This window comes from Tribolium castaneum, chromosome 6 (assembly GCF_031307605.1).
Source record: "Tribolium castaneum strain GA2 chromosome 6, icTriCast1.1, whole genome shotgun sequence".
In the NCBI taxonomy this organism is placed as follows: Eukaryota; Metazoa; Arthropoda; class Insecta; order Coleoptera; family Tenebrionidae; genus Tribolium; species Tribolium castaneum.
In genome coordinates this window covers 9,232,386-9,249,639 of record NC_087399.1, presented here as the reverse complement: position 1 = coordinate 9,249,639, position 17,254 = coordinate 9,232,386, and the positions used below count along the sequence as shown (strand labels likewise).

At 32.4% G+C, this 17,254-nt stretch overlaps 2 protein-coding genes across 5 annotated transcripts; one reads left to right on the top strand and one right to left on the bottom strand.

Annotated features, from left to right (window-relative positions):
* The first annotated feature begins 404 nt into the window (after positions 1–404).
* Positions 405–9,144, top strand: LOC656366 (uncharacterized protein). Of its 3 annotated transcripts, none has more exons than XM_008198238.3 (7): positions 405–534; positions 884–1,013; positions 1,062–1,270; positions 4,867–5,103; positions 5,153–5,738; positions 8,579–8,820; positions 8,870–9,144. In XM_008198238.3, the coding sequence occupies exons 2-7, from the start codon at positions 992–994 to the stop codon at positions 9,080–9,082; spliced, it is 1,509 nt and encodes a 502-aa protein (XP_008196460.1). In that variant the 5' UTR covers positions 405–534; positions 884–991; the 3' UTR covers positions 9,083–9,144. The 3 variants fall into 3 exon arrangements, with proteins under 3 accessions (XP_008196460.1, XP_008196458.1, XP_008196459.1); XM_008198236.3 differs by having other exon boundaries at positions 492–641; XM_008198237.3 differs by lacking the exon at positions 405–534 and adding an exon at positions 655–797.
* A 2,923-nt stretch (positions 9,145–12,067) lies between these two features.
* Ate1 (Arginyltransferase 1) lies at positions 12,068–16,184 on the bottom strand. 2 transcript variants are annotated; one of them, XM_962981.3, is made up of 6 exons: positions 16,027–16,184; positions 15,839–15,965; positions 15,292–15,766; positions 13,037–13,198; positions 12,552–12,733; positions 12,068–12,505 (listed from the first exon to the last, which is right to left on the bottom strand). In XM_962981.3, the coding sequence occupies exons 1-6, from the start codon at positions 16,115–16,117 to the stop codon at positions 12,109–12,111; spliced, it is 1,434 nt and encodes a 477-aa protein (XP_968074.1). In that variant the 5' UTR covers positions 16,118–16,184; the 3' UTR covers positions 12,068–12,108. The 2 variants fall into 2 exon arrangements, with proteins under 2 accessions (XP_968074.1, XP_008196461.1); XM_008198239.3 differs by lacking the exon at positions 13,037–13,198 and adding an exon at positions 12,795–12,944.
* Between the last annotated feature and the right edge of the window lie 1,070 nt (positions 16,185–17,254).

The following is a 17,254-nucleotide window of genomic DNA, read 5'->3' as shown; positions in this document are numbered from 1 at the left end:
TCATACCCTGCTCAAATTATTGTCATAAAACGATAAGAATATTTATGGATTTGTAAACAATATCAAACCAAGACCATAGATTGATTTTTTGCAAACTGTCTCCGAAAATACTGATTTCGTACAAAATTTGAACAACTTTGCAAAAGGAAAAGTTTGCTGTAATTTCATCGGATAAGATGATTAATACGGTATTATGGTATGGATATTTTGCAGATAATTTACATTAACAATTAAACAAAAATAGGGCGAAAAGTGCTGGCATTACTGCACTGGCACAAATATTTAATAACTTTATTTTTATCAACTGAAAGCCACTTTTTCGTTTTTGGCTTACTAACGCTAATGACGGACAATAAAATAAATTAATTAGGCAGGAATGACGCGCATTTAAATGTAAATCCAGTTATAATTCTTTTGCCAACAACAAAGATAAAAACTATTCGGAATCAACAATAAAATAACAAAATTACTTGCATGTGCTTCCTATTATTTTTATCGGTAAGGTAGTAGAGGTGGCATAGCTACTAACGGTAGGTAAGTACTTCACTCAGTTTTCGCGACTGTGAAAGTTGAATTTGTGTGCGAAAATCATCCAGAAAGATCCACGACGGTTGACTTTATTTAAACAGTATCAATTCAAGGTAAGCGGATTATTCAAACAAAAAATTGGCCAAAAAACTTTGCGCGAATAAAATGCAATATTTGTTATCGCAATCATAAATCGGTTTTGTGATTTTGATTTATGTAAAGTTTGCCGCTTTGAATGAATGTTTTGGCGAGGATGTCGTTAAGTATAGGTAATTATGCTGATTACAAAGTAATACTTATACATTTTTAATGACTTCGAGGACACAGTTCAAAAAATCGATTTTCGCAATTTCAGCCGTGACAAAATTGTCCTGAATTTCGCCAAAGCAATATTTAGAAAAACAATTCGCACCTCGTTAAGCAAACTTACAAGAAATTCTTCCCGTTAAATTATGCGATCAAGATGACCATCACTTGTCCAAAAGGTGCGTATTTTAACTTGAGAAATAAATGGAAAAAACTTTAAACTGTAGGTTTACTCTCAACACGCTTCGTGATTGGCATAATGCTATTCACGGCGTGTTTTGTATCTTACACGATGCGAGTCAACATTTCGATAAACCTCATAGCCATGGTGGAGCCCACCAGTGCAAATTCAAACACTTCGGAACCGGAATGTGCCCGAATCAACCGCGAAAACTCCGGAAATGAAACATACCAAGCCCAAACATCCGCACCTGATGTAAGTCCAAATCGTGGAAATTCGCACACACAAAAAAGGATAATACTTTGCTAAAGACAGCAACACAAGTAAAAAAATTTAGAATACAACAAATTAGTTGTAACACAAAAACAAAGATACTGCAGCAACAAAGTATTATCTTTATAAACAAATAAACTGTCTTTCTTGTCCCCAGTTTTTCTTACACGATTCATTTGAAATTTTCAATAATTAATTTTTGTCACTCTCTGATACTACGGAACAAATTCTCTCATTTTATTTGGAAATTACCGATCCGAAGATGAAGTTTTTTTAATTTTTGCCGCTAATAAGCAAATTTCAACATCTTTAGCAGAATCTGCAAATGCATTTTTGCTTCTGGGTGCTTTCCGGATCAACTTAAACATGCAAAAGTTGTTCCAATGTATAAATAAAGGAAGTAAAACAGATGCGTGCAACTATAAGATTTGTTTCCCTCTTTCCATTTGTTTTTAAGATAATTGAAAAATTGTTTCATAATCGTCTATTCAAATTCCTAAAAAAGCATAACTGAAAAAGCACAATGTGTGAGCCTGAGCTACCTGTAACAGTGTTTTGGCAAGAGAAAATATCGAAAAAGGCAAAAATTTTCAATCCGTTACAACGAAATTTTTAATAATTTTTTAGAAAATTTTGTAAAATAATCGATTATTGTCTGAGAATTATCGCTCTTAAATAGAAAAGTAACAATATTTTCGAACCAGCTAGGCGATTTTTTGGTCTATTTTTATGGACATTTTGCAAAAAATGCGTCTTCGGATAAAAATACTTTTAAAATATACAATGCCATTTTCGATACAGTTCTGTGATTTTTTACACTTTTACAAAAACTTTAATGTACAAAAGGCAAAAATAAACCATTTTCTATCCAGTTCTGATTTTTTAAATAATTTTTGACGAAATTTTGCTTTATAAATAATTATATAATTGCGTTTTGTATGAAAAACTGTTAATATGGAAAATATGTTAATGGAAAATTACAAAATGTATTTCCGATCCAACAATTTATTGTTTTTTTTTCAGCAAAATTGTGCAAATAAATGTATCTAATAGATAAACGGTCTAAAATGTAAAAGTTGCTTTATTTTTGAATAATTTTAAAATTTTTGGTTGTTTATGAAAACACCTGCGTTTTTGAATGAGCATGGGCCAAGATATCCCAAAAATCAAAATAATTTACTTTTCGATTCAATTAATTTAGTTATTTTTTTGGTTAATTTTAGAGAAATTTTGCAAAATAATAATTGCGTTTCTATAAACCGAGGTAAAACCCTTGAGGTAGCAAAGCATTTTATAAAATTTGGTGGGGAATTTTTTAACTTTTCATTTTTATTTGCGTCTGGAAAAAAGCAAATTTTCCTAACTGAAGTAATGTAAAATTTCTCACAGACTTTTGAAAAATCTTGTGTTTAACTCGTCAGGAAAATAGATTTTTCCTGTTCATAACGTGTTTTTTATCATGTCTTAGCCTCGATAAAAAAATTCTCACATTTAGAAGGCTGGCACAAAAAGCTATATTGACTTCTGCGGTTATTTGAACGAAATTGCCCAAAATAGTCGCGTTTCTGATTAAACAACGTTTGAAAAAGAGAAAAATATTGAAATTTTAAGCTCAAAAATTGGTAACTTATCCATTCCCTTTTAACAAAATCTCGTTTATGTGATTGGAGAAAGAAAAAATAACACTATTTTTAACATAATTCTGCTATTTTCGGCGTATTTTTGACTAAATTTGGCGAAATAGTTAAACACATGCTAAAACGCTTGAAAATAAGAAGAAATAATATACAATTTCGACCAAAAACGGTGTTTTGAAGTGTTTCAGTAGTCGAGAAAATCACAAATAACACAATTTTTGACTCCACTCAACGATTTTTTAAGCAATTTTCACGTAAGGTTCAAGAACAATTATAGAACAGTTTTTGTTGTAAACTACAGTACGTTAGGTTTCAAAACCATCTTTGCTTGTTTGTTCATAAAAATAAAGAGCTTTTTGAAAGAAACTGCGATAGTTTTAATAATAGCGATTTTGTCGCCCGATTTGCGTATAAACTCCAAATACCCTCCTGTTCATCGTCACAAATTGAAAAGGGGGCAAGTATTAGCTGTTTCAAAACTATAGAAATGCCGCATTTTCTCTAAAAGTTAGTTGTTATAAATTAATCATGCTCTTAAAAAATAATAGGTAATGTAATATATAGTTTCAATGAAAGATCATTAACGTTTTTATCTCTATGTAAAAAATAATTCAGTAAAATCGGACGTTGGCATTTGTATAGTTTTGAAACAGCTAATACGTGTATACAGCCTGTGCCGTCTAAACCCCACATTAGAAATACTGAAAGTACTTAAAGTATTTATTTGAAAGTTGGTAGTCAGCCATAATCCGTTGTATTCTGCTCAATGAAAATATTTTTAAGATGGCGGCACTTCCGGTTATACCGGAAGTTGCTATCAACTTTTTTCTTTTAAATGAAAAGCTGTTTTTCACAGCGCTTTTGGATTAGTTGAGTTATTTTAATGAAGTTTTTATCAGCTTTTCCTATACCTAAGTTCAACAGTTTTCGAGATAATAATTTTTTTTTTTTAATTTTTGGATTTGCACCTGTCACTTAAAAAATCGGTAACTTTCTCAGTTTAACAGATTTCGAAAGTATATTTGGAGAATTAAAAGAAAAAGCCTATATCAGTTCTCCAGTGTGTTCAGAATTGGAAAAGAAGTTAACAAACCCAAAAATTTTAAAGTTAAGTTTGGACAACTTCAAGTACACATAACTTAATTTTTTCAAATGGGATGTCTCAATTTTTATTTTACTAGATGAAGGAGAATTTTTTTCTGCATCGATCTGTATTAGCATTCCCTATACCTATTTGTGATAATTTTCAAGTTATGTTGTTTTTTTTTTGACATGGTAGAAAATTTCTTACTAACCATAGCTATTTTTACATACTCGTAGTATACAGATATATTAAACATAAGTATACAGATCGATGCAGAATTAAATCCTCTACTATTTATTGAAATAAAACTTGTGGCATTTCATTTGAAAAAATTGAGTTAAGAGTGCTTAATGTTCTGAAAACTTAACTTTAAACAATTGGGGTTTGTTATTCTTTTTTAGAAATTTGAAAATACCAAAGGAAAGATCTAGGCTTTTTCTTTCAAGTGAGCTAAAAAATATTTCCAAATTTTAAAAAATGACAGATTTATCGATTTTTGAACTTGAAGATGCAAATCCAAAAAAATTAAAATCGCTAAATTATGACTGTATACAAATTTTCAAATGATTATCATTATTAGAACTACCAATACTTCTAATGTGGGGTTTAGACGGAACATCCTGTAGAGCTATAAAAGCCTACAATGCTTTGCCAAATTACACATCTGAGTATGGACAGTTGGACAGAAAAGTTTTAAAAATAAGTTGAAGAATTTTTTACTTCATAAACTTTTTTATCGATTTGAGTAATTTGACGAATTTGTTCCGTAGTATGTAAGATTTGTACCATCAGCTTAAAGAGTGTCATTTTTTTATCGTGACTGTACTATACCGGTGTTCAATAAATCAAACTTTTAGTACGGCACTCGCTACGATTGGGACTCAAACGTGCAAAGCCTCATCCTAGGCTCCTACTTCTGGGGCTACACCATCACATGCATCCCTGGCGGAGTCCTGGCCGAAAAATTCGGCCCGACTCGAACTGTCATGATCGCAACTTTAGCCAGCGGTTTTTTGACTCTTTTGGGCCCTTTGATGGCCTCCTGGAGCTACATTTCGTTGATTTTGTCCCGCTTTTTGACCGGATTGTGTGGGGTTAGTCCACAAAAAATTACGACAAAAAAATTGGAGAGATTCCTTCCAGGGGGTTGTTTACCCGTGCTTGCATTGCCTGGTGTCTCGGTGGGCCCCTCCGGAGGAAAAAGGCAAGTTTATTGGGGCCCTGCTGGGTGGGACTTTCGGTACAGTGGCCACGTGGCCCCTTCTGGGGGCCATTATCGAGGCTTTGGGGTGGTCGTGGTCGTTTTTTATTAACGGAGGGTTGGTGCTACTGTGGTGCATTTTGTGGATTGTTTTGGTGGCCGATCGGCCGGAGGGGCATCCAAGGATAAGTGAAGAGGAGAAAATTTATATAGTGAAAAGTTTAGGCGATTCTGTTAAGCGAACTAAGAGTTTGCCCCCTTATCGTAACATTTTCCTGTCAATACCAGTCTGGTCTTTGATTGTGCTACACTTTGGTAATTTATGGGGGCTGTATTTTTTGATGACTGCCGGCCCGAAATTTCTCTCAACCGTCCTGGGGTTCAATTTGGGGCATACCGGGATTTTGGCAGCACTGCCCTATTTGGCACGACTCATTTTTGGTTTTATTTTTGGACTTATTGGCGATTTTATCAGACAGAGGAAACTCCTATCGACTATAATAGTCCGGAAAGGATTTATCCTATTTTGTAAGTTAAAAATTTAGGTAAAACTACGGAGATCTAAAGGTTAGGACATGAAACGATATACAAATAAAACGTCCCCGGCCTCGATAGTTCCGTTAATGTCGCTAGAGAGCGCTGTTTCATTACCGTCTAAATATTCAGAGTTATGAATTTGAAAAAATGGTTGTATTTGTTTAACGGTTAACACATAGCAAACAAAAAAATACAAGCAGATAGGGCATTAACTTCCCAATAGTAAGAGATAAAAAGAGTAAAAACTTTGTCGGAAACTATATTAAAAAAATTCAAACTTTTACCAATTTGCACTCTGCCCCATATTTTTCAAAACGCTGCGAATACAGTTACAGATGCAAGAAAAATGCTAGGAAGAAAGTTGTAGAGAATAAAATTTTCTACAAAAACCCGTTGAAGATAGAAATATAGTGTCGCGGAGTTTTTTGTAGAAAATTTAATTCTCTACAACTTCGTTCCTTATACTTTTTTTGTATCTTCAAAAGTATTTGCAAAAATATAAGTTGGAACACAAATTGATAATTCTAAGCGATAATTCTTTGCGCATCGTCGCATATTTACAAAACGCTGGGAATACGGTTGAAGATAAAAAAAGTAAGGAACACGCCGAGACGGTATAACGCTCGAAGCACTCTCATTTTTACGCTACCGTACTATTTTTTTTCACAAAATCCTGCGATTTTGTATCTCGTTTCGTCGCCTAACTTATAGTTTTCCGTAGGAAAACCAAAATCTTTAATGGGAGGTTACTTGGTAACAGTATCGGTATTACAGAGCGCTACCAGTGTGACGTCACCCAGTATGCTGGGACGGTGATGACTTTAACGGAGTTACTATTCTCAGATTTCAGTTGTGTATTAATTTTTGTACAAAAATATAAATAATTTATAAACAAGCGGCTAAGACGTACTGATAATTTTAGTAGTAATCCATAATAGCTAATTGGTTGATTATTAATATTATTGAGTCTGGGTCCAGTTACAAAACGAAAATGAGAAAAAGATATAAATATTTTATTTTTCAAATCTATTTACGCAAAAAACAACTTAAATTTTGTAGGATGTAAAATTTTTTAAATAGTTACTACCTATTTTTCAACTGAATAAAATGCACGTTAGTTGTTAGAGGGTTGTTAGTTCTTATCTGTCACACTTTTTGACGAATGGCAATCTTTTGTACAAATTTTCATTTGCATGAGTTCATTCAAAATACTATCACAGCTCTTGAACCATTTGGAATAAGTGAACAATTCTTTTTTCATTTGATAACCAAAGATTCAAGGGGTCTTCTGAAATCTTTAGGATTGTCAATTGTAAAATTGCAAGGGTACTATGATTTTTTGAAAATAATGTTCAAAAAATAGTTGTAGCAGATTTTTCAAATGGAATAATTTTTCTGTATTTTCAGTGGCAATCAAAAGAACATTGATTTTTATAGAGTCTCTTGTCAAGATCTATCTTAGAATTTTTTAAGAAATCGCAAAAAACGGAATTATAGTTCGTTATTTTCATTTTTAATCGACTAAACTTTTGAAGAAAAAAAAGGATAAAATTCAAGTAAAAAAATTCAAAATTCGATGGCCGACTGACTGAGTTACTTTACATAATTTACTAAATTACAATAAAACATAATTAAATATTATTGTTTTACTGCTTACTCGATAATAATGAACCAGCTAAAAATTAATAATAAGTTGCACAGAAAACAGCGCAGCGGGCACAGAAAACAGCGCAGCGGTTGCTGTTAAATACTCTATTCTCTTGATGCATGTGAATTTTTTCAAAAATAATCTACATTTCCTTCGAATAATTATAAATTCAATAATTAGTTAAGTAATCAAGTTGCTACAAAAATATTTCTTCCTCCTTTTAAAACATTGTTTAAATGTTGTTTTGTTCAAAAGATACGTAAAAAATTGTCGCTAGCCTCCAAAACCCAAACATTTAGGCATTTGTTTTAAAATAAAACAAAATCAATTAACACTTTTTGTAAGGAATTTTAGAAAAATTCTACCAAAAATAATTATGTGTACAGAGAAGTAAATTAAATACCGTACGATCATTTGAATTTATATACTTAGAGTAGGCGGTTTTTTTCTTCGTGATTGATTTGATGAATTAGTGCAAACTTAGAGGAAAAATGTATTCTAAATTTTAAATGTATCTAAAAGTTCGAAATTTGATTCTTCAACTTGATTAATTACTATAAATTGGCGTATTCATACAAGGTAAAAACTCTAATTACTCTAATTACGCCGTCGTGCTCGAAAAATCGCGCATGTTTTAAAGACCTCAATATCCACTAATATACTAAAAAAATGCTGTCATCAAGTTTATAAAGTTTCGGAAAGTGGTGCCGACAGAAAACAGAACAAGAAAATGCAAAAATTTTACAAAGGAACAAATGTAGGTACAGTCGCGATCAAAAAGAATGATCCGTACAAACAGGCTTGATAATTAAAGTTCGACTAAAATCTTTTAGTTTATAAAATAGCCAAACGTTTCCATTAACTGTATCACATCGAAAAGATTAGTGGATGCGGTTTTGGGGGTGTCATTCTTTTTGATCGTGACTGTAGGTATTTGTGAAATTTTGATTTATCTATTTTTTTCGTTTTCGACCAATAAAATATGTCTGTATTTATTTATTCATTAATTTGTAATCACAAAAAATAAATAAGCGTTAATGAACAATTTAGTTCTTGTGTCTTGAAAGCTTTTAACCAGCATACTGGATGACGTAGTTCGCGGCCATTATGCTGCTATTGGCTAAGCGTTACCAGCCAACCTCCCATTATAAAGACTTTGGGGTAAAACAGTGTTAAAAAATAGCACACATCATCCCCGGGGGGCTCCTCCTGGTGCTAAACCTGACCGGCTGTGACATCACCTGGTCAATAGTGCTCCTCACCCTATCGCTGGGTTCCAACGGGGCTTCGACGTTAACAAATTTGCAAAATTCGCAAGATCTGGCGCCGAATTACGCCGGAACCCTGTATGGAATCGCAAACTGCGTTGGGAGCACCACCGGATTTATCTCACCGATAATTGTGGGCCAACTTACCGCTAAAAATGTATGATCCAATTTTCAGAAAAACACAATTGATTTTTTGTTTATTCTAGAACGGAATGAGCGAGTGGCACATTATTTTCTGCATCGGTGCCTTGGTTTACATAGTTTGTGGTCTAGTGTTTTGCGTTTTTGGAAGTGCGGAAATTCAGACTTGGAACACGCCCAAAGAAAACCAAAAAATGGGGATCCAAAATCCGGCTTTCGACAACGCAAGTGAGATTACAGTCAAAGTTGGCGAGGCTGATGAAAATACCAAAGTTTAATTTTATTTATTTAAGTGAGTTGTGACAGTATTTTATCTAATAATAAAGATATTTTTTCACGACTTTATAAATGGATTAAATCACGTAATTGTTACCCAAATTTTCCCACATGCGATGTTTTCTTACGTAACTCACCTTCAACTTGAATTATTAGAGTGCAAAAAGTGCGGAAATTTGAAATTTTAAAATTTATTTTTGTTATGTAACACCATGACTCGTTTTGTTAATTAATTATGTTTAAAGATTTTGATAGGGTAACTAAGTTATTCCAATAACCTTGACAATGCAGTATAAGTATAGGTCACCCATTTTGTCATTTCTGCATCAATGATCGGTTTAAATATTTAAATTGTTGGCTAAACACCCATCTATGGCGCATCTCATTTCTATGCAGTGAAAAAAAATACAGTATAGTTTATTTCGCAGGCAATTGTTAAATATGTAATGGTTTTCTGTATCCACATCTCAAACTTTACATTTAAAATACGTTTTTTTGGAAACTAAAACTTCGACCCAAAATAAAAAAAGACTAGACCTGATTCCTCTCTGATTAAATTTTAAAACAAATCGATTTTTCCATCTCGATCAATTTTTTGAGTCCCTAGGGCTTTAAAGTTGAAACAATTGTGGTGTACACTTAATTTTGAAATTTTCTAAAATACTAATAATTGTACTTATCATTAGATGCTACCTTTAAATAATAAATTAAAGAACAAGTGTAATACGGGGTGAGTTTGCTAGAAATAGGTACATTTTTACTATTAGCTGTTTCAAAACTATGTTAACGGCAACGTCGCATTTTAGCAAATTTTTGTTTTAAATAAGGTTGTTAAAAATGTAGAATAGATCTCTCATTAAAAGTTAAAATTACATTAGCTATTAATCTTTCGAAGTGCATAAATAATTTATAACAACTAATTTTAAGAGAAAATGCGACGTTGGCGTTTACATAGTTTTGAAACTAGCTAATATATGTCAAAAACTAATAATAGTAGTCTGCAGCGAAATCCTCAAATAAAAGATTTAAATAAAAAAGACTTTTTATGTTTTTCCCCAAAACTCAATATTTCTTGCGTTTCGTCACTAATTTACTCTACTTTAATCTATTTGAATCGCATCTGTACCTAGTACTATACTATAAAACTATAAAATATGCTATAAAACTATGTACTATAAAAACGATTTCAGCTCATGGATAGATATAAGATAAAAGAACTGAGAACTTACTTTTTTACTTTCACTTAGATTTCTTTACTGAAAATTTTAGCGAGTATCGGTGAACATGAAGAAAAGTTTCAAGGTATAATTTAAAAATTACACGTAGATTAGAGAGGATACAACAGGAAGTAACTGAGAATAAGTAAGATCGTCAGAAGCATGATAGCATTTTTTTTTTTGGTTGAAATTTCAATAGAAAATATGAAAAGAAGAAGACTCGGAAGAAGATTACAAAGAAAAATGGTATTATTAATATGCAAGTAGGTAGTGAGATTTTTGTTTTGATTTTTAGTGTTTGAATTAAACATTTGCAGTAAATTATTGTCGCAATCATTACATTGAAGGTTATAGTTTTAGTAAGATCAACGATTTATTATAAAAAATCTATTAGAAAAAAGTTTATGTAATACATAATTTTTGTTATTGCCAATAATAATCACCCGTAATAATGAGAAAAAAGTTATTTTTGTAGATCAGTGTAATATATGACTAACAAGTAATCGGTAAATAACTAATCACACAGGATTCGGCGTTTCCTATTAAACACGTTATAATTAATTATAATTAATCTACGACTAAACACTCCACTTTATAATTAAGTAATTAATTATTACAAACTAGCTGCATAAAATGTCACTAATACATGTTATTTTGTACAAAATATGCATACAAAGATATCACTAGCCCCAAAAAATGATTAAGTAAAAATTACAAATTTTAATAAATGTAATTTTGAATATAGTAACAGTTTTGTTACGAATTTTTTTTCAAAACATCGTTTTAGAATAACACTAAAAAGCATAAAATCTCGGTAAAGAAATTAAACAGTTTCATTTTCTTTGCGTTCTTTTCATCGCAGAAGATTTTAACAAGAACCTAGTGCCCCTAGTGGTATAGAACGAACGATATTTTCAATTTCTGTTAAGGTAAAATAAGTTACCAATGGCTTTGATACTGAAAATTAAAAAGTTGACTTTTTGTATAATATACTTTTGTATAGTAATACAGGGTGAGTCAATAGTAGGTTATTAATAAATTTCTTTGAATATGCAGCTGACCGGATCGATAACCATTAAAAAAATTAAGATTACAATGTTCTGAGTATTATCAAGTTTGCCTTGACAGTTTGGCTAAACTTTCTTTAAGGTCTATTATTATTAAAAAGATAAAAACCCAATATTGATTCAATTAATGTTTTAAAAATTAAACCAAGTATCCAAATGTTAAGTGCAATTAGTATTTTTAGTTGCATCTTAGGACATGTCAGAAATAACCCACTATTGACTCACCCTGTATAATGTAAATAGAAACTTGTCACATTTAGTGATCATGTTGTCATTTTTATGAAACAGGTCTCTAGTCAAAGTGCAAGATTTTTCGAAAAAATATTTTCGCTTAAAATCCATTTGTTAATTTTTGGACGCTGATTACGTTTTTATCTTCTTCAGTTGAATCTTATTCAAAATTTCGTCGTAATAATTAGTCATTTGCAAAAAAAAACAAAATCCTATTTCTCAACATTTAACGCGTTTTTCTTAAAAATTACAACTTCGACGAAAAAACTGGCTATAATTTCATATTTAAATAATAAAAAACAAAAATCGATCGGTTAGAAAGAACATTTAATTGTTTTATTTTTTTTTAGATAAAATCAACAAAAGACATGTAGGCGATCTCAGAGCAATTTAACCAATTGCTCAATTTTGTTTAAATTAAAATTCGATTGGGTATCATGATAATGATAATTTCATGAAATTACACAACACATTGTTCTTAAGCACATTTATTAAAAAATAAACACTTTTCGCTCAATTATCAGCGATAAAAATGATCGACTTTGCACATTTCTTCCCAATTAGACGCCCGATTGTGTCAAACATATCGTGACCTCCAAACTTCCTCTTGTATTGTTTAAATTGGACGAGCTTTCTGTTGCACAAAATCTTAATTTCATCGACATCCCTTGACGTACACGAATTTTCATCCACAGCCTCGTTATTATCTAACCTTGAATATTTACTAGCTTCGAGTTTTGCTACACTTTTCTCGATAGATATCCAGCGATAAGTTTCGGGACAAAGTAGATAGGAAGGACTCAGTTTCCCTTTATATCTCATTTTGGGACAGGAGTGAATATAAAAACCCATATAATACGAGTCAATCGACGGGATTATGCGATGCAGAGTTCTCGCAAACTCAACCTCACTGAAATAATTTTTTTACAAAGCTAAATTAACTGTTAATTATTTACCGTAATGATCCATACGTCCCCAAAGTCAAGTCCCTGTAATCCGGGTCGTAAAAAAAATACACAGCACTGATACATTTCGGTAAAATATCAATAACCCCCACTGCTATCAATTTATCATCCAACCAATAAAGTTGATGAAACGACCCAAAGCCCAGCTCTGAGTCCCTCGAAAACCTGACATTCTGAAACCCAAAAATCAGCCCAACGTCCACCTTCCAGCCCCAAAAACAGAGTAAAACATACCTGTAAAGGTGTATCAATTAAAAAATTCAGATACTGATCCTCGTCGCAATCGCCGGGAGGCTCATTATGCACCGCCATTTGATACTTTGCAAACAAACTGGCAGTCAGGTGAAAATATTTGTGCTTTTCGTGGATTTGCTCGAGTGTTATCTGTGATTAATTTGCAAATTATGTTTATTTTGGGGGCACACTTAACAGTTATTCTTTTACTCTGCTTTTGTAATACGCATGTTTTGTGGTACCTGAAGAGGCGAATTTATCAAAAATCTTTGGAAACCCTCCATTGTGCACTTGCCAGGGGGGTCGTTATGAACGCATGTTTGGTACTTTTTGTACAACTCGAATTCGAGCTTTTTCAAATTTTCCCACTCGGCGCTACGGCGGCTCGTATTTATCAACACAAGCTGAGAAAAGAATAACTATTCTAAGCAAGTTAGGGAATACCAAGTTTTCAAATAAATGTCGCAATTGTTGTAATTTTTTGTTTTGGAGAATTTGTGAAAATAAACTATTATTCCATCGTAAAATGGCATTTTATCAACTGATTAATTAATTCATGGTAAAACGGAGTTTTATAGTCTAGAGCGTGATGGTAATAGGATGGTGCAGGCACTCTATTTGTTTTAAACTGAAGTCAAATGGCATCGACGCGTTCTCTTGTCACTATTTGCCGGAAGATGGCGCTAGCGCTACGTTTGCATTTAGTGTGTTTTATGGATTGCATACATTATAAATAACAAATACGTTAACAATATTACAAATAACGAAACTCTGTATGAAAAAGGTCGGGCCTGAAACTTAATCATCAGCAAATAACTTTTACAGATCCCTACACCTACGTGTGACCATAACTCAGAAGGTTTTAACTGAGTTACCCGTCTTCTAATACTGCTGCGTTTCTTAGAAGTACAGTGGCGAGCAAAAAATTTCGGACACCTTTGAAATCTCACTGACATAAACGTGTGTTGTTCCCTATCCTTTTTGACATTGAAATGACAAAAGTGTCCGAAATTTTTTGCTCGCTATTGTACAATTTTTACGATTTTTACTTAAATTTTAAATTGAATAACATTTCCTATAGCTCTGTTTTGCTACAAGTGTGTAGTAAATTATTTAGTCCAGGCCATGCATTCTGTCATAATAAAAGTAAAATAAAAGATAAAATTATTTAACAATGTTCTTTATTAATGTAAGTATATATTTTTTTATAAATTGCTCGTGTTTCGTTTAAACGTTCTGTAAAAATGTACTAAATTGTTAATTCTGTTTGTATTTTAATTTAAGGGTTTAGTACCGTTAATAGCTTTTTGTTTTAAGATCAGTATTTACGTGTTCATTTAAGGTATTACTTAATTTTTAGTCTATTTGCTTTATCTATATCATTATAATCTAAAATAATTGCTGTCTTTTTCCTTGAACCAGGGTTGACAATTAAATTTCCATTCATTTTTTGTGTACATTTTTTATGATACTGTCCCCTTTTAACACAAGTATTTTATTTTTTCATAATACATAATTAAATCTTTAAATACATAGCACATATTTTTTAATCCTGAGACTTCTTACAGTCTCATCTATAATTTTTTTACTTGATGATTACGTGATTGTGGTAGATATTAAACTAGAACTAATTTTAAAAGATCAAAAATAGTTTTTTATAAAAATTTTATAAACGGGTTTATGTTCTTTTCAAACAGGAATGTGGCTTCAATAAGAAATCAATAAATATAAAGAGATTCTCAGTTTAAACTTACAGTAAAAATAAATTACTATTGCATTATTGAAGAAAGACGTTGGGTCTAAGATCAGCAGAATTTTTAACAAAAGTGGTTCAGGGAATTGGAATAACACCATGTGTGGAAAAAGAAAAAACGTACTACGATAGAACATTAGAAGAAAAACTAAAACATTTAGCTGCACCAATTGATATGGTACGAAGAGAAAGAAAAAAATCTAATGATAATTCAAATTTATCATAAAAAAGGTGTTTTTAAAAGAAAATAAAAAGATCAAGGATATAAGTGAAATAGCAGCATGTGCAGCATTGTTAGACATATTTAAATCTGTAAAATTTAAAAAAAATTAATCTGGATTTGGGAACATGGTTTATAAACATAAAAATAGATGTATGGATTTTATTCGATAGAATAAAATGTTTAATTACAAATAATATTTTTATTTTTTTTTCGAATTGTGAATAAAATGCAGCATGGATACGCTGTAGATTTTCAACATCAAAAAAGAAATTATACAAAATTTTTCGTAACGCAAAATGTAGTTTACAAACTAACCAACTCGCTTTTAGCACAAAGTTTTAAATGGAACAGTATATATTTATTTTCGCATTTTTGATGAGCTTTCTAGTGATATAGGTTTTATATCAAATTTAAGTGTGACATTTAAATTTCTTAGTCAATGCAGCCAACTTAAATCCGAAATTTATTTGAAAGCATGGTAAATTTCATTGTTAGGGGTTGGTCAAAATGGGCTAGCCTACCTTGATTTTGTGTTTGCTGTCAGGGGCCGTGTCATTTAAAAATTCTTCGAGGGTTTTTTGCTCATTTGTGGCTGGTTTCTTCTCAAAGACAATTCCCTTTTTCTGCAACTTTTCCTTCTTCCTTTCCAATCGAAGTATTTTTGCTTTTTTGCAAGGGGGTTTAGTAGGGTCCGCCCCCAGCCCACTTTTAGGCATAGAACTGGTACTGGGCACAGCTTCTTGGACCTGAGACACACTGGGGGCTGCAACTTGACTAGAATCTTGTTCATCTTTCTCACAATTTAAGTCACTATTTATCACAACTTCTTTATCTAATACATGAGTGGGGACCTCTCTATGCACAAATTCAGAAATATTGTCCTGACACTCTTGCGGGTTCGTATTTTTGTTCAAAACTCCGTCCTTGAGGAATTTATTGAACTTTTTAATCACTTTCTTCTGGGATTTGGATAATTGGAAATTCAAAGCATCGCATCTGAAATTTGGCAAGTGACATAACCTCACAATTTTACAAAAAATCTGTTTTGCAAATTAATAATTAACACACTTAATGGTGTACATGGGGCAACATATCTCGTTCATTAGAGGCTTGTAGCAGTAACTTCCCGACCGTCTCCACCCCCGATCGATCAAATTTTGGTAGTCTTCAACTGAGAGGATTTTTGCCCACATTCCTGCAAATTACGCAATTAAATACCAAAAACTGTGATTTATTTGCAAAATTAATGTGAATACCGTGAGACACATTTCCTTTCGGATTTTTGCAATAACCACACAAGTGTTTCTCAAGGCTGGAGTACCAGTAAACAACACTGTTGTCACCCATTTTGGAATGCTTTTTTCAACAAAGGGTAAACATCTACGGCTATGACTGGTTGTGACAGCACAGTGACGTAACATTGGTTGGGGAGTGGGTGAAAGGCGCCAATTTTTAAATTGGGCAGTCTATGTAGTCTATGACTCATTATTAAATTATTAGTAAAATCTAGAGGTATCGCCCCCCAAATTTCTTGCAATCCATTAGCCAGTTCTTGTAACGTTTCAGGAGGCTGCTGGGGCTGGTTTAAACACCTAGCATTTCGGCCCAAACATGTTCGATGCAGTTTATGCTTAGAATTAAGAGAATAATTAATTAATTAAGACCAATTGGTCTGTGCGGCCATTAAAACATATGCCTCCCCATACGCAAAGTGACCCGCCACCAAAAAGAGTGGTTGGAGCCATCACATTTTCATTATATCGTTGTCCTCTTAGCCAAAATGCTAAAAAGTGTGGAGGGAAAGAGGACAACGGTGCAATGCAAATGTGATGGCTCCAACCACTCTTTTTGGTGGCGGGTCACTTTGCGTATGGGGAGGCATATGTTTTAATTTCCGCACAGACCAATTGGTCTTAATTAATAAAACAATGACTGCTGTCCGCTATCGAGACAGAGTGATAGAGCCGATAATTGTGCCATTTTTTGGTGCAATAGGCGAAAGATTCGTGTTTATTGATGATAATCGTTCTACAAATTCTACAATTTTTGAAACATTAAATTATATTGTAAACTGTTTAGATCATGGGAATCAGTCATCGGTATTTATTTTGACCTTACGAAAGCATTTGACACACTTGATCATGAAATATTATTAAGCAAGTTGATCAATATTGGTGTCAGAGGCATTGCATTAGAACTTTTCCGATCTTATTTATCCGACAGGTCTCAAAGAGTTCGTTTCACTTATAACAGTAATGGCGCTATCTTGAATGTGTTGTCCGAGCCAAAAACCATTTCAAAAGGTGTTCCTCAAGGATCCATATTGGGGCCGCTGCTATTCATTCTTTAGGTAAACAATCTTAAAGAATTTTTAAATAAATACTCACCTTGTCAATTTGCTGATGATACATCTTGTATAACAATAGGTAAAGACCTACACACTACTTCTGCGGAAGCTTCGGACGCAATTTCTAAAATGTATAA

Coding starts and splice junctions, on each gene's coding strand:
- LOC656366 (XM_008198238.3), top strand. CDS start 992: ATGACCATCACTTGTCCAAAAG. Junction 1,014..1,061: donor GACCATCACTTGTCCAAAAG/GTGCGTATTTTA, acceptor TTTAAACTGTAG/GTTTACTCTCAACACGCTTC. Junction 1,271..4,866: donor CCCAAACATCCGCACCTGAT/GTAAGTCCAAAT, acceptor TCAAACTTTTAG/TACGGCACTCGCTACGATTG.
- Ate1 (XM_962981.3), bottom strand. CDS start 16,117: ATGGGTGACAACAGTGTTGTTTACTGGTACTCCAGCCTTGAGAAACAC. Junction 15,966..16,026: donor GAAAGGAAATGTGTCTCACG/GTATTCACATTA, acceptor CGTAATTTGCAG/GAATGTGGGCAAAAATCCTC. Junction 12,734..13,036: donor TGATAAATTCGCCTCTTCAG/GTACCACAAAAC, acceptor TTTGGGTTTCAG/AATGTCAGGTTTTCGAGGGA.